This window comes from Podarcis filfolensis (genome assembly GCF_964270895.1).
Source record: "Podarcis filfolensis genome assembly, chromosome: 3".
NCBI lineage: Eukaryota > Metazoa > Chordata > Lepidosauria > Squamata > Lacertidae > Podarcis > Podarcis filfolensis.
The window spans coordinates 66,603,193-66,624,286 of NC_139606.1; the positions used below are offsets into that span (position 1 = coordinate 66,603,193).

Genomic DNA, 21,094 nt, shown 5'->3' on the forward strand with positions numbered 1-21,094 from the left:
GATGTAATTATGGTAGTAAACCCAGCGAGTGGATATAGCATACCTGATCAAAGCAATGCTTCGTACTTATCCAGAAATGGTTATTCTTTAGGATGTGTGAGATGTGACCCAGTAATGTGTAAATATCTATGTTGTGAGACCCACGGAACAGCAATAGCGCAGAGCTGTAAGGTTGTTTAGGTTATGGCAGAAAGCATTTGTATTACTTGAAAGAGTTAACTGTAATTGGATCATGGCTTTAGTTTAAAAGAAAATAATTATAATTTGATAAGCAAGAGTATTTAAATGTGCATAAACCAGGGAGGGGGAGGGAAGAGTGTTAAATAACCACTTTTAACTAGCTTCCATGCTTCCAGATCAGTGACATGCACGAAGAAAATAAAGTACTAAAAAGACAGATTGCCACACTCCAGGAGACCACGAATGTTCATGACATGGAGTCAAAAGCAAATAGAGAAACCATCATGAGGCTCGTCTCAGAACTGAGCAAAGAACAGAGGCAGGCAGCATCCTGCTGTCAAGAAATGGAAAAGTTAAGTAATGTAAGTCTTTTTCATTTTTCTGTTGTGGGGCATCAAGCCTTTATGCAAAGGCTTACAGTACTTTGAAGAGAGCTAGGTGGTTGCTTGTCACAAGTTTGGGGATGGAGAGAGAAGTATATGTGACAAAATGTTTTCTTAGAATCAAACTAGACAAGTGCAAGCATTTTTAGTAGACAAATTGCCATATGGGGCTTTAACCTTTTGCACTTCACAATGGTCCCTATCTGAACTTGGAGCCCCATGCCTGATTTCCATGTGGCGAGAAAAAGTCTCATTGATGTGAATGGGAGTTTTTTCCTTAGGAAAGTTGGAATCCTAGAGGGGCTTTAACTCTTTAACCCTTGTTCTTGATCCAAATTCAGATCAGGAACATAGCAGGAGAAATTGAGTTGAAGCTTCCCTACTCTCCATACTTGGGTTCCAATCCAGATCAGACCCCCTCACACTGTCCATTTGTTTTTAAAAACTTTGTACTTAAGGACACAGACATTTCTTTGTTTTAGCATATACCAACTGCAGGTGTCCCTGATTCTTTGCAGCTTCCGTCTTACAGTGAAAGAGCTGCCAGATGACATTTAAAAATTTATAAGTTTCTGAATTCTCCTGCTAAACAAGCAACTGTAATCAGGGGCAGCTGTTACATTGAAGTAAGCACACACCCACAAACATATGCACAGGTTCCAGATGGGAATTATTTTCCTGCCTCTGGTCTCCATCTCTGTATGGGTCATTGAGAACAGGGGTGCCTCGGTTTGATTTTTTTGAGTCAGATATAAAAACCCCAAACTGGTTGACTGCAGCTACAAAGGACAGCTGTAGCAACTGGATTTTAATCCAGAAGCCATTCAAGCAACCGGTCATGTAATGGTAATAAGGTAAGCAAATGTGGTTGTCCGCACAAAGTTGTAGTGGTTCTCAGTGCAGGAAGAGTTCAAGAGTTACTGAAACAGATGTTCAGGCAAGCATTAGATATGAGAAGGTGAGCAAAGAGAAAAGATCATGAGTCACTCAGCTGATCTGGCTTAAATTAAAGGCTGATTTATCTAATAGATCTTAAATGGGTAAATGCTTTTAAAATGCATCATTAAATGAGTTAATGCTTTTTTAAAAGGAACAATAAACATGTCACATGAATCTTGTTGAAAACACTTCAGGAGTACATCAAAATATAAAGTTAAACTTATGTTTTGTCTGAAAACTTTAATGGTAAACAATGGAACTCAGTCACGTTTAACTTGCATAGCAACAAGACCTTTGTGGGATATTGGCTTTCCAGAAAACATAGATTCTGTCAAAAAACACAAGGCACGCATCAGATCACATCTCAGCTGAACTCAATACAGTCCCGAAACTTCTATACTGTTGGTGATAGTACTTAGAGGAACAAATATGTTCTTTATTAAGGGATATGGTCAGTCATACAACTTATGAAATCATGGAACACATTTGATAAATGATTTGGATTGAAGTAAGAACACTGCTTTTGGGGTTGGTGGTCATGGAACTTCCCAGATCTCTTGTACAGTTATGTCAAGCCCTTTTAAAATGTTCAGCATAGATGTCACACATGTTTACAGGAACTGTGGTGCACTTAGGAATTGTTGTAAAGGAAGGAATATGGCCCTTTGGAAAGTCTGTTTTGTAAGCATAGACTGCCTGCCGAAACCGCAATGGAGAATACGGCAGTGACTTATCTGTCAAATATTAACATTTTGTTTTATTTCATGAGATATTGGAAACATGATCAGATCTTAATATATCAGTTGTTTTGAACACTTGCATTCAAGCCACTCACCTATAAGATCCCACCCTTCATCATACGTGATTTTGGGGCAGGTAAGAACAATTTAAAAAACTATTAAAAAATAAGAAAACCATTAAAACAGTCAAGACAGCAACAATGACTTTTTAAAGAATTGAAACTGGGTGAAACTTGATAATGGAACTTGATTCAACATATCTTCTTCCATCTTCAACTGATATTTTCTTGCCTTCATCATGATAACGGCTAATTGGTGTGTATGAAACACTGTGCAGTATAGATTTAAATAAAGGAGCCCCCACCCCCCTTTATCTGGTTTTGTATAATGTCATTGCAAATTTTGGTCTCTTTTTAAAAATACAAGATCATTGTAACAGCTTTGACCAGATGAAGTGTCATGGGAAGAACCTGAAACAAGAATAATAATTTAGGAACAATTTTCATTTGGACAGAGGGTAGATAGCTGCCATTTAGACCATTTGCCAATGTCACTTTTTCTTTGTTTAAATAAGGGACAAAATTTCAAGTTATAAAAAATAATAATTCTGTTTCCTTGGGATTTTTTACCCCAGAGTATCTGAAAACTTTGTCAAAAAGGAACTTGAAGTAATTTATACATCTTCAGTTGCTCCTTGGGACATATATTTAAAAATCTTTTTTTATACAGAGACCTGTTCCAACCTCAAAGGCGGTACTATCACTCCCCCCTTCCCTTTTACATTATATTGAATTAATATCTAGTTTCTCTAAAAGCATTTCCAAGGGTCAGTTCACATAACTCTATGGAATCTTCCATAGAAGAGTGTTATAGAAATTTTTATAACAAATAAATACTGCTTGCAAATGTGCTTGTACAAACACTAGTTTGCCATTTCACTTCCGGTTTAATAGCAAGCCATAGTCTGGCATTCCATCCAAGCCAAGCAACCTATACTTCATGTAAATCACAGTTCACCCACAAAGTAGGATTGTAAATCATAGTTTGAACTGAGTTTTCATTCCTGATATTTGACAAACTATAGGTTTATAGCATTCAAATGGGCCATTGCACGAACAAAAAGAGACATGGTTTGCAGTAACAATAATTTTCTAGTTTGGAAGTAAAGTCAAGAAGGACCAGAGTGTTTCTGCTCTTTCAGGTTCACTGTTATGCTACTGGATCCTGTGAGCTGTGTACTGTGTGTTTACTGTGCTAAATGCACTTAACTGAGGATAATTAATTCACGTCACAAGCAGAAAAGCTGTGCCACAAACAAATGAACATATTGCTTGTTAGGCAGAGGCTGCTGTCTTAGTTATAATTAATAACGGGTGCTACAAAAATAGTTAACTGAAGTTTGAAATTAGTAAAAGAAAACTTACTTGTTAGCACTGGATAGGCTAGGATTAGAAGGCTGTTCTGAAGTAGGAGATCACATTATAACTTGAAAGTGTGGGTCACTTTTTGAGAATTGGTGAATTCTGCTGTAAGGTGCTTTCCTGTAAAGTAGCACGTATACTTTCTTGCCAGTATGTATATCACTGCATGCAGTAAACATGGATGCTGGGATATCTCTGCTTTCCTTGCCTTTTTGAGCATTATGGGTTTTAGCTCTGAAAACCATAAGGTAGTATCCAGCAGAAAACAGAAGGAATTCATCAGCAGAACCGGGGCGGGAGGCAATTTCTGGCAAATTGTTGTTTCCTCTGAAGCCCCCTGTGCCTCCCCTGCATCTGCTAGGGGCACAGGGGTCTGCAGAGAGGAGGGAATAACTGAAAAATTCATCTTTGCCTGATTGCACTGACACATTCTGCAGTGGATGGAAGCCGTCGGACACTACCCACAAAATGCAGAAGGGACTCCGGGTTCCCCATTTTGATTCTTTCTCCTGCAATGGATGTCTGCCTCTCTAGTCTCCCTGAAAACCAGAAAAAGCTTTCTGTTAACTTTCTTCTATAGTTGGGAAACGTTTCCTAATTGTTTGATCTAAATCGGTTTTCCTGTCATCGCTTTTGCTTCTCGTCCCCTCTTAAACCTCCCCACCTCCGTGGTTCTGAGAAACAGTTTTTTGTTGCTTCCTTTCTTGCATCTTTTACAAAACGCTTGAAAATCTTGCTTTTCTCTAGGAGAGACACACCAAGCTCCTTCAGTCCTTCCTCTGATGGTGTTTGTTTCAGGCTTCTTATCAGCTGTTCTTCTCTTTGAATTCTTTCCTCTCTGGTATACTCTTTGAATCACAGTGCCAAGAACTCTCTGCAGTTCTTCATCAAAGAATGAAACAAATGTAATCTGGAATGTTTGTTTTTCTCTCATTAAATGCAGAATGGCTGCTTGTAATCATCTTGTTTTTCTTTAGAGATTTCAAATGAAGCTGTATCCTAACCAATATCATTGTAATTTGACCTTGATTTTGTCCTCCATTGCCCCAATATGAAAGAGTGCACCCAGTGGCGTAGCGTGGGGGGTGCAGGGGGGCCGGCCGCACCGGGCGCAACATCTGGGGTTAGGGCAAATCCATGGGTTAGGGGGCGCAAATCCACGGGTTAGGGGGCGCAAATCCACGGGTTAGGGGGCGCAAATTACTTGCCTTGCCCCGGGTGCTGACAACCCACGCTACGCCACTGAGTGCACCACAGATTATAACTTTCTTTTCTGTATGAGCTTCACATATAGGGAAAAGTCTCTGTGCCCCACATGCACCAACATGTGTGAGGGACGTGGCTGCTTTCTGGGCCTTGCATATGAATAGCAACATACGTTTTCTGTTACTCACAGGAGTGGTTGGAAGAATCTGTCCATTTGTTTCTCTTTGTTTCTAAACGATGTTGTGCTGCACCTGCGATGAGGAAAGAGTGCATTTGTTGAAATAATATTGCAATCTGAAATTGTTTCCTCAATTTTCTGTAATATCAGTAATTTAATTCTTGGCACTGGATTAGATTCCTCCCCACCAAGATCTTTTAAGAAAAGTAGCAGGAAAATTAAATTAAATGGAAGGATGCCAAAATATACAAAGGCAGATTTTGTTGAATGTGACGTCTCCAATTAGAGTAGGTTTGAGTGGTGACAAGTATGCACTTAACACTTCTCATTCTTCTTATAAAGAATCTATTCTTAGAGTTGGGATAATTAGGAAAATAAACTTGACCCTTCAAATCTAGCATTCCACTTCCCATTTGGCATCCAGAACCAGATAAGCCATAAAAAAAAACCAGAACAGCCTTTCAACATGCACTCAGCTGGTTGCCTAATTCTTGCACTTTGCATAGAATAAAAGTATTTCCGATTCCCAGTTGTTAATCAGAAGGTGCATTAAACTTGTAGGATTAATAGCCATTGCTGTTTTTATAGATTGCGTCTAATTTAAACAGTTTGTTTCTGTGTCCACAAGCATCTAATGTTTTTATTGCCAAACTCCCTCAGCGTTTCATTAAATATCACCAAAATTTTGCTTTGCCAGTATTTTTTCTCTGTATGATTGAGAACCAAACACGTTGTGTGTGTGCACGGGCACGGCACTTGCTTAAATTTTAGACTCTCTACCGCAACAGTGCCTCTCCAAAGCATCGTCTGTGCACAGAAGGCCATTCTGAGCTGATACGGAAAGTTTGTGATGGGGCAGAGAATCCTCATAAGTATGCAGGAATCTTAAAGGTATTAAAAGTAGGTGTCATCTAGTGATTTATAGGTGGAACTGCATCATTTTATGAAAGATATAAATATTTTCTCATTATTATTATTATTATTATTATTATTATTATTATTATTATTTAATCTAGACTTCTATGAATGGCATAGAGTAGGACAAGCAAGCCCAGGTCTGCATCCCCAAATATTCCCTTCTTCTAGCTTGTGCTGTGCTCTATTGTCCTATCATGGTTGTTCAAAGGGGAAAGTATGGTGAGCGGTGGACATGGCCCCTAAACTTCATGTTGATTACCCTGAATGCAGAATCTGCAAACTTTGTGCATTAATATAGAAAAGGAAAATTGGGGCTACAATATGATTGCTATGGCTTTTATTTAGGATCTGAGCAGCACCACGGCAGCTAAGCAGAGCCTCGAGAGGGAGATCAGAACCCTCCAAGAGAGACTGGCTGCAAGTCAAAGGGCTTGGAAAGTCTCGCAGGAAGAAATGAGCCACCTAAAGAAATGTTGCCATGAGAAAGAAGAGAACCTGAAAGCAAGCATGGAAGAGGTCAGGGCTGAAAAGCGTCTGCACGATGCCTTTAAAGAGCAAATCATCACCCTGCTTGGGAGCAGCTGCATTATAGCCAGCCGATCTGAGGAGGACATTGTAGAAAAAATTCGAGAAATGATCCGCATGGAGGAGAGCAAAAAAACAGTATGTGGATGTCTACTGTGATTGCTTGAGATGCTTGATTTTCTGTAGCTTATTTTCTGTCTGAATTGGAACCTTGCACATGTTGGCTGCCTTGTTCTGCATAGACCCTTTGCAAAACAACAAGAAACAAACAAATCTAAGCCTTTCAGCTTTGGAGTTTAAGCACCACAGCATCTGCCTCATCATCCCGGAAAGTAAGCACGGGTACTTTGCAGACAATCCCAGAGCCCCATATCAGAAGCATGTCCAATTAAATCAAAGCTGATCCAATCCTTTCCCTGACCACAGGTCCACAGAGAATGAATTTTTTGGCAGTAGTGCTGCTGCCCTAAACATTTCAATTTGGCCAGCCTGAACATATTTGGCCAGCCTGGGTGTATGGCGCAGAGCCTACTTTCCCTGACGATAGAGAGCCTTCCTCTATTCCATTGCAGAGGAGATGATCTAAATACAAAGAATCTAACTAGGGAGAGGCAGAGCTGCAAACAGGCACTCATAGTAGTGGCATGGATGGAGGCTGCCTTCAAAAATCGTAGTAGTAGAATGAAGAAAAGTCCTCTGGTGGAAAACAATCTATGCACATACAATTATTTATGCCCTGTGGCCTTTCTGTTGCATGAGAATTTTGATGTGTAAACTCATGATGAAAGCATGTGCATGCATGAATTACAGCGTTAGATCTTCAGAGCTTTGCCAGATCACAAGGCTTTTGCAGAATATATGAACCCTGTCGGATTTCAAGTTGCAACAGCATATCCCACCACAATACTCAATCATTCTCTTTTTTCATCATTATCTTATCTTTTTGTTTGGTCTCTTAAATTCCCATTCATTACTGATAAGAATTGGTTCCATAACTGTTGACAAAACTTCCAGAGCCCACTCTTCCCTGTCTTTGAAGACTTCATGTGTGGCATTTTAAATGAAACAGGCAAATTATGGGCAAAATTTTAAGTCTGTCAGGTGAGTTATTAGGAATAAAAATGATCAGTTTCACTTTTTGGAGGCCTGTCCATCTGTATATTGTGCAAGGCTGCTTTTCATTGTTAAAATTTCACTGAACTGGAACTCAGTGACTGAGCAGAACTGTGTATATTGATGATATAATTTCATTTCATTTCAATTTATTGCTAGTGGGAGATCTCAGAGTGAAATCACAAATCAAGTAATAATAGCAATACTGAATTTTATCAACAACTTTTGCTCCTCCTGTGACTTATTTTTTAATTTATTATGGGTCTCCATATTAATCTTTATAGCTGTCACAGCAGAATCCTACTCAGAAGTAAATCCCATTGACTTCAGCCTTGCACTGCAGTGTATACCCACTTACTTGAGAGAAAGAGTCACTGAAATTAATTAAACTTACATCTGAGTAGTATATCATGTGGTGCAGCACCCAAAGTGAAAATTTGCTTATTGTAAGACTTTCCGACTTTCCAGTTGAAAACGCATTGAGTTAAAATAACAGTATCAGCACCAGTTGTGACTGGTGTTTTATTCAGCCAATCCAGGAAACAACTTAGCTTCCATGTTTTTGCACTAAGGGTGGAGAAGCTTTTCGGCTCTTCAGGGGTGCTGTATATTGGGATATCTGTTGGACACTGCATGTCCACAGTGGCCAGGAGTAAAAAATTGGTGTCGTCCACATCTACCGCACCCCTAATACATGCACACACATCCATCAATTCATTCTCTCTCTCTGTGGCTTGAAAACCACTTCTGATGACACTGCAGAGGGAGGTGCAAGCTGTACGGGGAGGCCCTGCAGGCCACACCCTTGCTTAATACTAACTGAAGTTTCTAAGTAGCCTTATACATTGTGTTAGACTTAGGTGGAGGTTACCAGTGCATAGTTATCTATGGCCGAGAAAAGCGCCAATGGCAAGTTGATTGTGAAAAGCACCAGTGGGGAGTTCACTGAGAAATCTGGCAAATTAACTGAAGTACCAAGGTGTCTTGAAGGTTGGCTGGCTTGAATAGGCTGCTCCACCGCACCACTCTACCTCCACCTGCCATCGTTTTGTGACTGGTGGGCCTTAGTACTTTCAACTGTCTCAGGTGGGTCCTGGGGCTAGAAAGTTTGAGAACCCCTTATATTTTAAATTGGAAAATGAGCAGGTGAATGAACCCCTGGAGGCAGGAGCGATGATGGGTGGAGTAGAGCATGCTACTCTTGCAATGGTGGTGCTATTCCTACTCCATGTCTTAGAGGCTGCTGGTGAGGTGGGGATAACTCTCCATGTAGTAATAGCTTATAAATGTTACCCTTGAGTGGAAAGATCTTTTAGAATTTCAGTGATATCCTCATGGCAAGAATAGCTTTGATAAAAGAGATAAAACTTTGGGACTTGTGGTAGCAGGTGGCTGGGAACTCGAGGGGAAGCCAATTGAACAAGTCTACAAATTTCAATATCTAGGAATTTACTTCCAGCATAATATGGGATGGAAAGCGCATATCACATACTTACAAAATAAGGGCAAAGCCCTTATCTACGCTCTATTACGCTTTTTCTTTACAGAGGGGGCTATGCATGTTCCATCTGCCTTAAAAGTTTATAGTGCAAAAGTGGTTGCAACTATGGCCTATGCGGTCCCTTTATGGGGCGCTTTTGTAAACCTCATGCCTCTGGTGACATTGCAAAATCTTTTTCTCAGACGCCTTTTGAAACTACCCTCCTGTGTAAGCAACTCGGCTATTCGCTTAGAACTTAAGACCCCCTCCCTAGAGATCCTGATGTGGAGACATGCCTTTAATTACTGGCTCTCCCTTTGGCATAAATTGCCCAATTACCATCTTATTCAGTGCCTTTGGAGAGATGAATTTACCAGCCCATGGGCAACAAAAATCCATTCCAAACTGCTGTCTTATGGAATCTCTCCTTCCGATATACTAAATTTAGATCTAATTACAGCAAAAAAGGTCATCAAACAAAGATTGGAGGAGGTTGATTTGCAACAAAATCTTACTACAGGTGGAGGTACATGTTCCCCGATAAATCAGGGCATTACATTTATGTCCCAGATACCTCGATATCTGTCTACATTATCGGTTGCGTCGCATAGATTCGCTTTTGTTAGAGCCAGATTTAATGTGTTCCCCTCAAATGTGCTGAGCAATAGATTTTCTAACGGTAAAACCTCTGTTTTATGCGCATGTGACAACAAATCAATAGAATCCCTTTATCATATCTTGTTTAATTGTCCTTTATATATTGTTCCCCGATCAAGGATTCTGAGTTCAATCATTTTGGAAACTGTTGCTAAACCACCTGAACTACATCTAGCCTACCTACTCCAGGACATTGACTCTTATAGAACATTACAGGTTGCCAGATTCCTGAATTCAGTTCTTTCATATAAAAGACTTCATGGAATGCTGCATGACTATTAAAAATCTAGTAAACTCTATCCACCATCTTTATATTCAAGGCCACAATATGGTACATCTAGAGATTGTATGTAACGTAAAGGAGATTATGCGTTGAAATATTTTAGTTGATATTTTAGAATGTAAAATGCTATTTTATTTATTGATTGGTTTTACCTTGTGGGCTTATAGCCGAATAAAGTATTATCTATCTATCTATCTTGGGACTTGTGGTAGCAGGTGGCTGGGAAGTTAGAGCACCCTTTTTTTGGGAATGGAGATGGGGTTGTTGGGTTTGGTTTTCCAGAAGGATTCTGAGCCCATGGCTCATGAATGCTGTACAAGTGGGCTTGGCAGAAACATTTGGGTTACCACAGAAAGTAGGGTGCATACTTGTCCATATAGAAATGGCCACTCTCAGTGAAAGCAAAGATGGAAAAGTACTGAGTGGATTTGCTGAAGAAAAGTTAGCCTTAGACAAGCACATAGTACAGATTTGTCCTGCTTACACGGCCCCAGAATGATGTCTGTCAATAAGGAAGAGTGCACTTCAGCCTCTGGAGAGTTCCTATTTGAAGGTCAGGAACTGAGATAACAGTGTCAGAAAAGACTTGAGCATACTCCAAACTTGTTTTTCCAAGGGAAGTGCTATCAGGTTTTTTGGCTGGAGTGCAGATACACTTATACTTGATCGATCCTCTTCTGGCCTCTTCAAAAAAAAAAAAAGAAAAAAGAAAAAAGAGTGTAAAATCAAATCTAGCGTGTAGTGTTTAGGTGCAAGGCTCAAACAATATATATTTTTAAACCCACAGAAATTCTAGGGTTTGCTGTTAAATATGTTATCTAATATTTTTGCCTATATTCCAACAATTCATTGAGATAGGTGAGGTGGTAGAAGTGAGGCTTTGAGGCCCACATTTTAAAATAGCTAGTGTAGGACGGTGGTAAAGTCATCTAGCGTGTGGAAGCTTTGGAAACTATGTGGTTCTATATTTTTGAGAAGGTTAAAATGATATAATAATCTTCTTGTGGTATCTCATAATGCCTGCACCCTGGGCGGGTTGTATTATTGTGCTGGAAGTAGAGAACAAATAACACCCCACTGCTGCTGTCACTTTGTTTAGATGAGCCTCAAAGCTTCAATTCTTTCATCATTCCTCACCAAAAAAATTCAATAACCAAATCCATTTTGCTACATTAGGCTACAGTCAGAGAGCCAATGGGAAGCTGCAAGGATGTTACCCTGCCTGATCTCTAGCTTTCACTAAGTCTCACAGGAAGCTGGCGTATGATTTTTTTCCCTACTGTCCTGTTGACCAAAACTAAAAAGTTACAGCATTAATTTTTAATTGCTTTAACTAAATTTGCTACAAGACTTTTGTCATTTACTTTGTGCCCTTGTTTAGACTGTTATTTGAAGGAGATTCCTCCATTGCCCTGTCTCTTTACATAATGGCCCTAAGGGGGGGGGGACGACCCACATTCCCTGGTTGGGTGGTGGATTGCCAGGTTTTTCCATCTTTCCATTAGGAACAGCTGGCTTGGTTTGTGCCTTATTATTGCTTGGCTTGATGTTTTCAACTGTGAGGCTCACTTGTTTGCATCTCTTTGTTGCTGTTTGCGTTTCATAGCATTTATATACAACCTTTACCCTGTGTGCCTCAGTCTCGGGTAACACAACTCGTTTGTATTTGAAATGTTGCAATCTTTAAGTGCTGAAGCGGGCAATGGAAAAGTTGTGCGCATATATGCTTGCAAAATCAGGCCAGCTTGCAAACACGAGGTTTACATCTGCTAATCAGGAACACAATTTAACAATATTTTGAGAATGGAGCTAAAACTGTACAAATAAATACCTAAGCCACTACAGAGAAGTACAATTAAATTTAAACCATCCTATTAAAGTGGTGAGTGGAATCTAATACTCTTAATTATAAGAGTCTAATGGAAGATTTGTAAAGTTAACAGTTAAAACACATTTTAATCATTTATACGGGCTTGCATAATAGGGTTTAGTCTGCTTTTTTGGCTTTGGCTACCCTGGTTTTAGGTTTTTTGTTTTAAGTCGGCGCAAAATGCATGTCTTAAAAGCATTCCTGTTTTAATGTCAAATATGTTTTAAAAATATATTAAGTAGTTCATTCCAAAAGTTAATCTATTGCTTGCCTCATGCCTCAGCTGCTTTTAAGTTATACAATTCAATAGACCACACCCTTGTTCCTGGGTATTTCGCCAGAGCATGGTCTTACTGGCTTCTCACACTATGGCCTGTCATATTTTATTGGTATGTGGTCTACTGGCCCAGGTCTGCCTGCCAATGATGGAATGGGATTTTGTTGTCAGACCAGCCTTTGTTTATTTTCTCTGGCTATCTGTCCAATTTGAAACCTAGTTCATTGTCCAGCTTGCCTGCCACAAACTGTGGTCCAAAGCCTATTAGTCTTCTATCTGTCTCTCATCCCCCGCCCCACCCAGCCTTTTGTTTCTGAGAAGGACTTCTGATTTGGAGAAGTCCATGTAGGCAGATCCCCACTAGTTAAGTTTTGTACGTTCTTGGCACACTGAATCAGCCTGGCACAATCTATAACAGGCTTCCTCAAACTCGGCCCTCCAGATGTTTTGAGACTACAATTCCCATCATCCCTGACCACTGGGCCTGCTAGCTAGGGATCATGGGAGTTGTAGGCCGAAAACATCTGGAGGGCCAAGTCTGAGGAAGCCTGATCTATAAGCCTCACATGAACTGCAAATTCCCGTGGTGGTTCAGTGATGGTTGACTGGTAATATAAGATGTCATCTACCTGTATTACAATCAAGTAATCAAATACATAATTAAGAGCTGGTTGGCAAACAATCTCAGGCTTGAAATAGCTATTTGTTATTTATTCAAATACAGTGTTAAAATGCTAGTTGTCATATGCTTATTTGTTGTGTAATCTATTTCTGAAAGTTTGGCAATGCCTCTCTTGCACCACAGTTTAGTTTCAAGCTCAGCCTCTGACTTTAGTTTGCTTTCTCCTCCCGCCCCCCCTTAGATGGTATCCCAGCTTGAAAGCCAAATAGCTAAACTGACTGAGGCACTGGAGACTCAGGCTGTATCACACCAGGAAGTTTTGCAGAGGACCAGAAAAGCAGAAAACAAATCTGAGACACTTCACGATCAATTGATGTGTCTGGAAGCGGAGCTGGTATCTGGGGACGTGATACGAGATGCTTTGAAGCTCGAGAAACAAAAAGTAATAGCTTCTATTCATTGTATGTGCACAAGGGTAGCTAGAGAGAGAGAGCCCCAAATGCAACAGAATTCATGTTCCAATATGCTGGTTCGATCATATTATTATAAACATCTTCTGATGAATGAGTAAGTCTTTCAGTAAGCTTGACCATTTCCAGTCATCAGAATAACTCATGTAACTGACCACTGCTGCTCAAGGTTCTTCGACTGTATTATATTGTACTTGCAGAGTACTGCCAGGAACCCCAAAGGATAACTTTTACATTTGCCCAGAGAAAAAGGAGTTAGTTTTGAGTTTCAAAGCTAGCTGAGAAAAGTGGCTGAGGTTTCATGGGGTGCTTGGGAGTTTAGATTAGCGCTGCTTGCTGCCTGACTGTTTCCGTACCTACAACCTGCAATATCCTAGTAATGTAAAAGTTGTACACATTATTAAACCAAGAATCTTAAGGAGTTGGGCCTCTAAATTAGGGATGGGGAACCGGTGGCCCTCCAGATGTTGCTGGACCACAACGTTCACCATCCCTCACCGCTGGTGATGCTGGCTGTGGAGCATCTGGAGAGGTTCCCCATCCCTACTCTAAAGGAAACTAACTATGTAAAGCTCTCTAGGAACTGCCCAGAAGTTGGGAAACGGGGAAATTAAACAATATATTTAATATGAGATTGAAGAGTTACTGACAAACTACCTAAGCTAATTTTAGGAGCAAAGCTTGAAAAGAAATCCAGTGCATTTCTTAGGATCTGCAAGAGGATGCAATTTCCCATCTTGGTTAATTTGGCTCCAGAGATGTAGTCACAGTAGTCTGTTACAGCAAATACACAAAAGAGCTTTGTAGCACCTTAAAAGACTTACATTTATTTGGAGGGGGGTTGCTTTTGGTACACACCAATGGCCTGCATTATTCTGAACAGCCCTTGTTGTTTGCTTTCTGATTTGAACATTAAAAATGTGCTATATACATGATTGGTGTGATAGCATAAATGGGAACAACGGGAAAATAAATTCGACTTCTGCGTTTAATAATTCTGATACGGTAGCTTAATCTAATATGTATCCCTGCAAGCTGTTCTTTGTTTCTTTTTCTTTGCAAAACCGATCTTTCCTGCACATATTGCCTCTTAGCTAATTTGCTTTATAGGTCATGTTATGCAGGCTCCTTCCAGCTAACCTTGGCCCCAGTTTCAAAACCACCTACTGTGAGAAACACATATTTAGGACATGTTGCTTTTTAAATGACTTTCCTGGGGTTGAGAAAGAACTGTCTGCAGGAGCTCATTTTCTCATATGAATCAGGGGAGTGACAGCTTGGTCAAAATCCAACATTTTTTCCCACCTGCTAGATGATTCTGTGACTGTGGCTCTGGGAGGGAATGGGTCATTCAACTGGATGTTTGCTGAAGTAATATGACCCTGGTGGCTGAGTGTTTGGGGGAAGGCATGCTGATAAAAATCAATATGGAATTCAGGGGAAGTTATTGCTAGATCATCCGGTACACTTATTAAAGAAAAGTGGCTATGTTTATGTGACTGCTAACTAGCTTAAAATGCCAATTATGGCAAGTCCAATGAAACGTAAGAAACATTATTGAACCTACCCTGTGGTGTGAAGATGGCAAAGAAGCAGTTTTTCTCCACCACCATTGCATGTCCACGATGTCATCCAGCATAGCCTTTCTGAGTGGTTCAGGGCCTTTTGCCGCCTGGCCCAGTGGGAAGATATGGAAGAACTGTAGCTCAGTGGTATGACATCTGCTTTGCATGCAGAAGGTCCCTGGTTCAATGCCGAACATCTCCAAATAGGACTGGGAACATTCCCCAGGTGAAACCCTGGAGAACTGCTGCCAGCTCAGAACTGCTGAGCTAGATGGACCAATAATCTGTCTTGATATAAAGTCTTCCTATACCCAAGCAGACCCTGTTTTGTGCACACAAACCCTGCCTGAATTCCACCAGTTATGTATAGAAATAATTACTTTATCAAAGTACCTACTAGGGGAAAAGAAAGCACTTTTCCTTTTTGAATGTATTTTTGTTGCCTCTTTTCATTTATTTCTGCATTTCTTCCCATTCTCTGAAGTATCTTAAATTCCTGGATCAACTTTCCGAAAAGATGAATCTTGACAGAATGGCAGCGGATATTGGATTTGATATGAGGTTGGATGCAGTATTGGCTCGTGCAGACCAATTGATCAAACTGGAAGGAGACACGTTAACTGAGAATAAGATCATGGCTCGCAATCTACAAAGAAAGGTAGGAAAAGTGGAGCAAGATTTGAGAATACCACCTTTCAAAACATAATAAAGTGCAGCGCCTGATTATTTAGACCCGCATGGGGTAGTCACTCTAGCAGTTAGTGTCAGATCAGTATCAGAGAGATTTGTTGTGAGTATAAAAATGGGGGAGAGTGACAACCATGTATGCTGCCTTGAGCTTTTTGGCAAAATCCTCCCCATCACTTTTGACAGACCTTTGAGCAGAAGCAAAAGACAAAAATTTGGGATAGGAGGTTACAGTTCTTAGAGATTCCGGATAGTGGGAACATCATTACTAGGACCATGTATGACAAAAAATATGGTTTCCTCTATGAGTAGTCTATGGGGTCAGTCATCTCTTTTGTAGTGTCCAGGTAAGAATTCTTCATCACTACACAGTGTCATTTCAAATTGCTTTAGTGGCCCCATTTCTCAACCATACAACAGCCATTCTGTTGAGTGATTTGCTGCCTAAATGCAGCTTAGTTTTAAAAGCAATCTCCGCCCCCCAAGTAGAACAGAAAGACACAAACCCTCAGAAAACATCCTAAAACAGTAACACATTCCACTCAGTCACCCAAATCTCCACTGCCCCCAAATCAGTGTCCACCTCCTGATCTGCCCTTCAAAGATCCCACTAACATTTGCAAAAAATGTTAGCATTCATGTTTCCTGCAGGTGGCAAATAAATAAATATTCACCATTACATTTCACGGTGAAGTGTGATTTTTGTGGTGTGGGTATGTGTGTTCACTGCTTTTTAACTTTTCAATGTAGTTGAGAACTCAGAAAGAGCAGCTTGACAGCAAAGAGCTACACATGAAACTTTTGCGCCAGAAGATAGCACAGCTAGAAGAAGAGAAGCAAGTGCGCACAGCCCTGGCTGTGGAAAGAGATGATGCCAACCTGATGGTCAGAAAGCTACAGAAAAAGGTGGACAGATTACAGAATGAACTTGCCTTAGCAAGAGAAACAAATACAGACCTGAAAGCTAAACTGGCTGACACCAACGAACTGAAGGTGGGGGAATATGATACCTATCTCTTTTAAGCCATGCCCAAAAGGTGTACAAATGCCAGTGGATAGTTTAAATTTTACATATGTGTATCCAAAACTGTCCAGCTTATGCTGAGTACTTGGCAAAATAGAGCACTTTAGAAATGCTGAGAAATTTGTGTTCTTCAGAATCTGGGACTTCTGCTTAATGTCTTAGTAGCTAATAACACAAGCCTATGCAAGTCTACTCAGCACCACTTGTTTCCGGGTAAATGTAGGCAAGGGCCTTGGCGGTAGAGCACACACCCTGTGTAACAATTCCCCGGATTAATTGGTGGCTTCTCCCCCTCTCCGCATCTGATTACTAATAAATAAATATTTTAGCTACTTTTTATCATATTAAAATGTTATCCCTGTGCTGCTTTTCCAGCTGCTACCATTCTGATGGCAGAATAATTAGCCCCCCCTTTTTTTTACAACTCCAAAGCATTCATTTTCAGCCCCACGTTAAGGGGAGTGGAGTTTAACTTTCCCTTCGCACCATTTTCTAATTGAACCACCCCCACCCAGCCAAAGCTGCAATTTATTCGGGGGGGGGGGGGGAGATATACAATGTCTTATTCAACAAGGCAAATAGCCATTTGGGGTAGCAGGATTTAGATCAATAAAACAGCATGAGGGCATGCAAAAGGTTAACTAGACCATCCTCTGCACCCCAGCAATCAAAACTGGCTGCTTTTACATAAAAAATGCAAACCTCAAGAGATCTCAGCAGGGATCTCTCACATCTTATGTAGTTTAGCTTTATACCTCCTTGTGCTAGCCAGCCTACTGTTTACACCCCTCCTGAGGCAACTCTGGAATTTTTTCACAGATCAGGACACTGGAGCAGGACAGAACCATAGAAGATCTAAGCAAGTCCCAAGAGAAACTGGAAAAGATGAAGGCAAAGGCTGAGAAGCAGCTGACCTCTGTCAAATCAGAGTTGCATGATGTAGAGCGTGAAGCAAAGGAAGATAAAGAGAAGGCCAAAAGCAGACTGGAATCTGTTACCAGTGAACTGGGAACACTTAAATCTACTCTACAGGCAGTGATGAAAAGAGAGAAACAGGTATGTAACAATATGACTGACAAGCAGCTCTTGGCATTTAGAAACTTAGTATCTGAAGCAATTTCGGGTGTGTACTTTAAATGTCATATTCCTTTTTGTTGGTGTGAGTTTAAAAAATACTCTTTAGTTTGCAAAAAGTTAAACTCCATAAGTGAAAGAAAACTTCTTTTTTTACTAGTGTATTATTTATGCTATTTCAAGGTGGTTGTTGTTGTCTAGTTGTTTAGTCGTGTCCGACTCTTCGTGACCCCATGGACCAGAGCACGCTAGGCACTCCTGTCTTCCACTGCCTCCCGCAGTTTGGTCAAACTCATGTTCGTAGCTTCAAGAACACTGTCCAACCATCTCGTCCTCTGTCGCCCCCTTTTCCTTGTGCCCTCCATCTTTCCCAACATCAGGGTCTTTTCCAGGGAGTCTTCTCTTCTCATGAGGTGGCCAAAGTATTGGAGCCTCAGCTTCACGATCTGTCCTTCCAGTGAGCACTCAGCGCTGATTTCCTTAAGTATGGATAGGTTTGATCTTCTTGCAGTCCATGGGACTCTCAAGAATCTCCTCCAGCACCATAATTCAAAAGCATCAATTCTTCAGTGATCAGGCTTTTTTAAGGTCCAGCTCTCACTTCAATACATCACTACATTTCAAGGTAAAGGTAAAGGGACCCCTGACCAGTTCAAGTCCATTAAGGTAGCCAGTGCCAAAAAGAATTTGCCAGTCCAACTCTTTTTGCCCTATCTCTCACACTCAAAAGCACCCTGAGCTGTGTAGATCACAAATTTGTGGGCTGGATGCTGTATAATATGTCTTAAAGGCTTCTGTATATAAAATACATAATTGGCACCCTACTTCCAAACTTCATTGAGTCAGTATATTGGTAATTATACTGAGGGCACTGGCTACAAATATAAAAGCACTGACTACTCTTTAGGGGTTTACGTGTAAAAAGGGTTTTTCATTAGACCTCTCAGGGGACTAGTTGGCAATCAGGCATCATAGTGATCAGTGTATTGGCTGTGTTGGTTCCATGTGAAAAAAATGAGCATTCACTTCTTCCTGTTCTTCAGCCAGAGCTGTTTATTTCCCCAGCTAATGTTGCTCTCCACAATCTAGGTCTAGAATAGATTCTTTCATTCCACCTCAAATGGTCACAGAGTAGATGTAAGCACCTCACCTTTCTTCCCTCCAAGCTGTCCAGAGCTTGTTGGACTACAGCTCCCTTCAGTCCTGACCATTGGCCATGCTGGGTGGGGCTGATGGGAGTTGGAGTCCAATGACAATTGAAGGCATTACAAGGTAGCCTCTTCTGCTTTGAAAATTCTAGCTTTGAAGAAGCCTCTTCCCAGGGCCCACAAAATATTGGACAGACCTTCCTTACACCTTCATAGCCAGAGTGGCTTCTGAATTTTAAACGAAAGCTTTGAGATTAAACTGCCCACACAGTATAGCACAGCACTCATAGAATAGAAGGGGTTGCCCTTTTCCATGAATAAAAGTAGTTGATTTATAGAAAGCACTTCATTTGATAATAGCACTGCTCTTGGGCAGATTTCTGACAGCTTGTCTTTATTCTCAAAACAAGAATAATGCAATCTGTTGCATCAAATGCCACCTATTCTAATAACACCAGATTAAAGAGCACAAACAATTGTAAGCATTTGGAAAAAGACCTTTTTGGACACAATGAACCACAAAGATCTGAATATATTTTGACATTGATTCAAGTCATGCAATGAAGTGTGTAATATTTAATGTGTGGTTGCAGTATAAAATAAACAGAACTTCAGATTCTTCCTCAACTGCTTTGACTAAAAGTTATTGAATTTTCAAGTTGGATATTTTGCAGAAGACAATCGCTTCCAGCTTTTTTCCTGGAACTGAGCAGGAAAGGAAACCTAAGCTGAATATTTATCCATCCATCTTTCTTTCTGACTACTCAATACTTTTCATGGAGGTGGTAAACCCTGAAGCTGGGTTTTATCATTTCAGATAAAATCCAAGGACTCATATGACTGACTGTTCTTTCATACAAAAAAAAAAAATTCCTTTCTGCACAGAGAGCTAGAGGTCAAGGATCTAGCCTTATTGAGTCATGCTAGATTTCCACATGCATTTTTTTTCCTGTGGAGATGTGCATTTCTGCTGAGGTGAGCTCACCCACACTGGACATCTTTAGGCAGAGGCTAGACAGCCATCTGTTGGGTATACTCTAGTTCTGGGTTTCCTGCATCATTTAGGCACTTAGACTAGATGGGTTTTACAAGTCCTTCTCCAACTTTGTATTTGTTTTATGTGAGTACCTACATGCATGAAGTGGCATAGACCAAGCCCATAAATTCAACATGTACAGTGGTACCTCGCTTCAGGTTACAGACTCCGCTAACCCAGAAATAGTACCTCGGGTTAAGAACTTTGCTTCAGGATGAGAACAGAAATCGCGCAGCGGCAGCAGCGGGAGGCCCCATTAGCTAAAGTGGTACCTCAGGTTAAGAACAGTTTCAGGTTAAGAACGGACCTCCAGAATGCATTAAGTTCTTAACCAGAGGTACCACTGTATGTGAAAGTCAGGTCAATAATGCCTCATTATAATTTATTTTACCGTATTTTTTGCACCATAACACTCACTTCTTTCCTCCTAGAAAATAAGGGGAAATGTCTGTGCATGTTATGGAGGGAATGCCTACGGGTGGCATGCCTACGGATTTTCCTCCTCTAAAAACTACGTGCATGTTATGGTCGGGTGCGTGTTATAGAGCGAAAAATACGGTAATTTATAATCTTTATTCAGTATTATGTAACAAAGAAAGAGAGCCACTGCATCACACCCAACAGACAGATATGCATATACACCACCCATCCACACACATGCATGTCCCATCCACAGAGAGAGGGGGAGGGGGGGAGAGAGAGAGGGGGGGAGGGGGGGAGAGAGAGAGGGGGGGGAGAGAGAGAGAGAGAGAGAGAGAGAGAGAGAGAGAGAGAGAGAGAGAGAGAGAAACAGCAAAGGGAGGGCGAGGGTGGAAAGTCAAGGGCCATTGCTGTAGCCTCCAAGTCTGGCAAACCACCTTGGACGGTGATACTCAAGTACATTGCTAAACACCATTGGCTCTGACTCCACCCAGTTCTGGCTTTGATTTCACTCACCATCCGCATGAAGCATCTTCCAATAAATACTCTCACCCAAGGGAGTACGACCATCAACAGAGAAAAGATTCCCCATCCTTGCAAAGAGTCCCTGCCAAATTCTAACACCCCACTTTGGTGTGTTTTTTAAAGGACATGTAAAGCTTTTTAGTGACATTGGGTTCATTTCTTGGTGTGATTTTATACTAGAAAGGCAATTATTTTCTGTTTCATAGTTTGCATTCTATGCATTTTATAAATTATTGTAAGCTCTCTTTTTTATGATGATAATCATTGTTTTCATTAAAATTTCTATGGCTACCCATCTATAAAATTCTCTGCAAAAGTAAGCATTATACAACATTAGAAATGCAAAATATAAT

General features: G+C 40.7%; 1 protein-coding gene across 1 annotated transcript in view; it reads left to right on the top strand.

Moving 5' to 3' along the window:
• The window catches only part of LOC310759014 (uncharacterized protein), a 66,344-nt gene that overhangs the window by 37,968 nt on the left and 7,282 nt on the right, over positions 1 to 21,094 (top strand). Inside the window, exons 15-20 of the mRNA XM_083605774.1 lie at positions 357 to 542; positions 6,311 to 6,628; positions 13,034 to 13,234; positions 15,312 to 15,485; positions 16,265 to 16,507; positions 17,358 to 17,594. Of these exons, the coding sequence (XP_083461900.1) occupies positions 357 to 542; positions 6,311 to 6,628; positions 13,034 to 13,234; positions 15,312 to 15,485; positions 16,265 to 16,507; positions 17,358 to 17,594 (1,359 nt within the window). The remainder of the gene's footprint in view (positions 1 to 356; positions 543 to 6,310; positions 6,629 to 13,033; positions 13,235 to 15,311; positions 15,486 to 16,264; positions 16,508 to 17,357; positions 17,595 to 21,094) is intronic.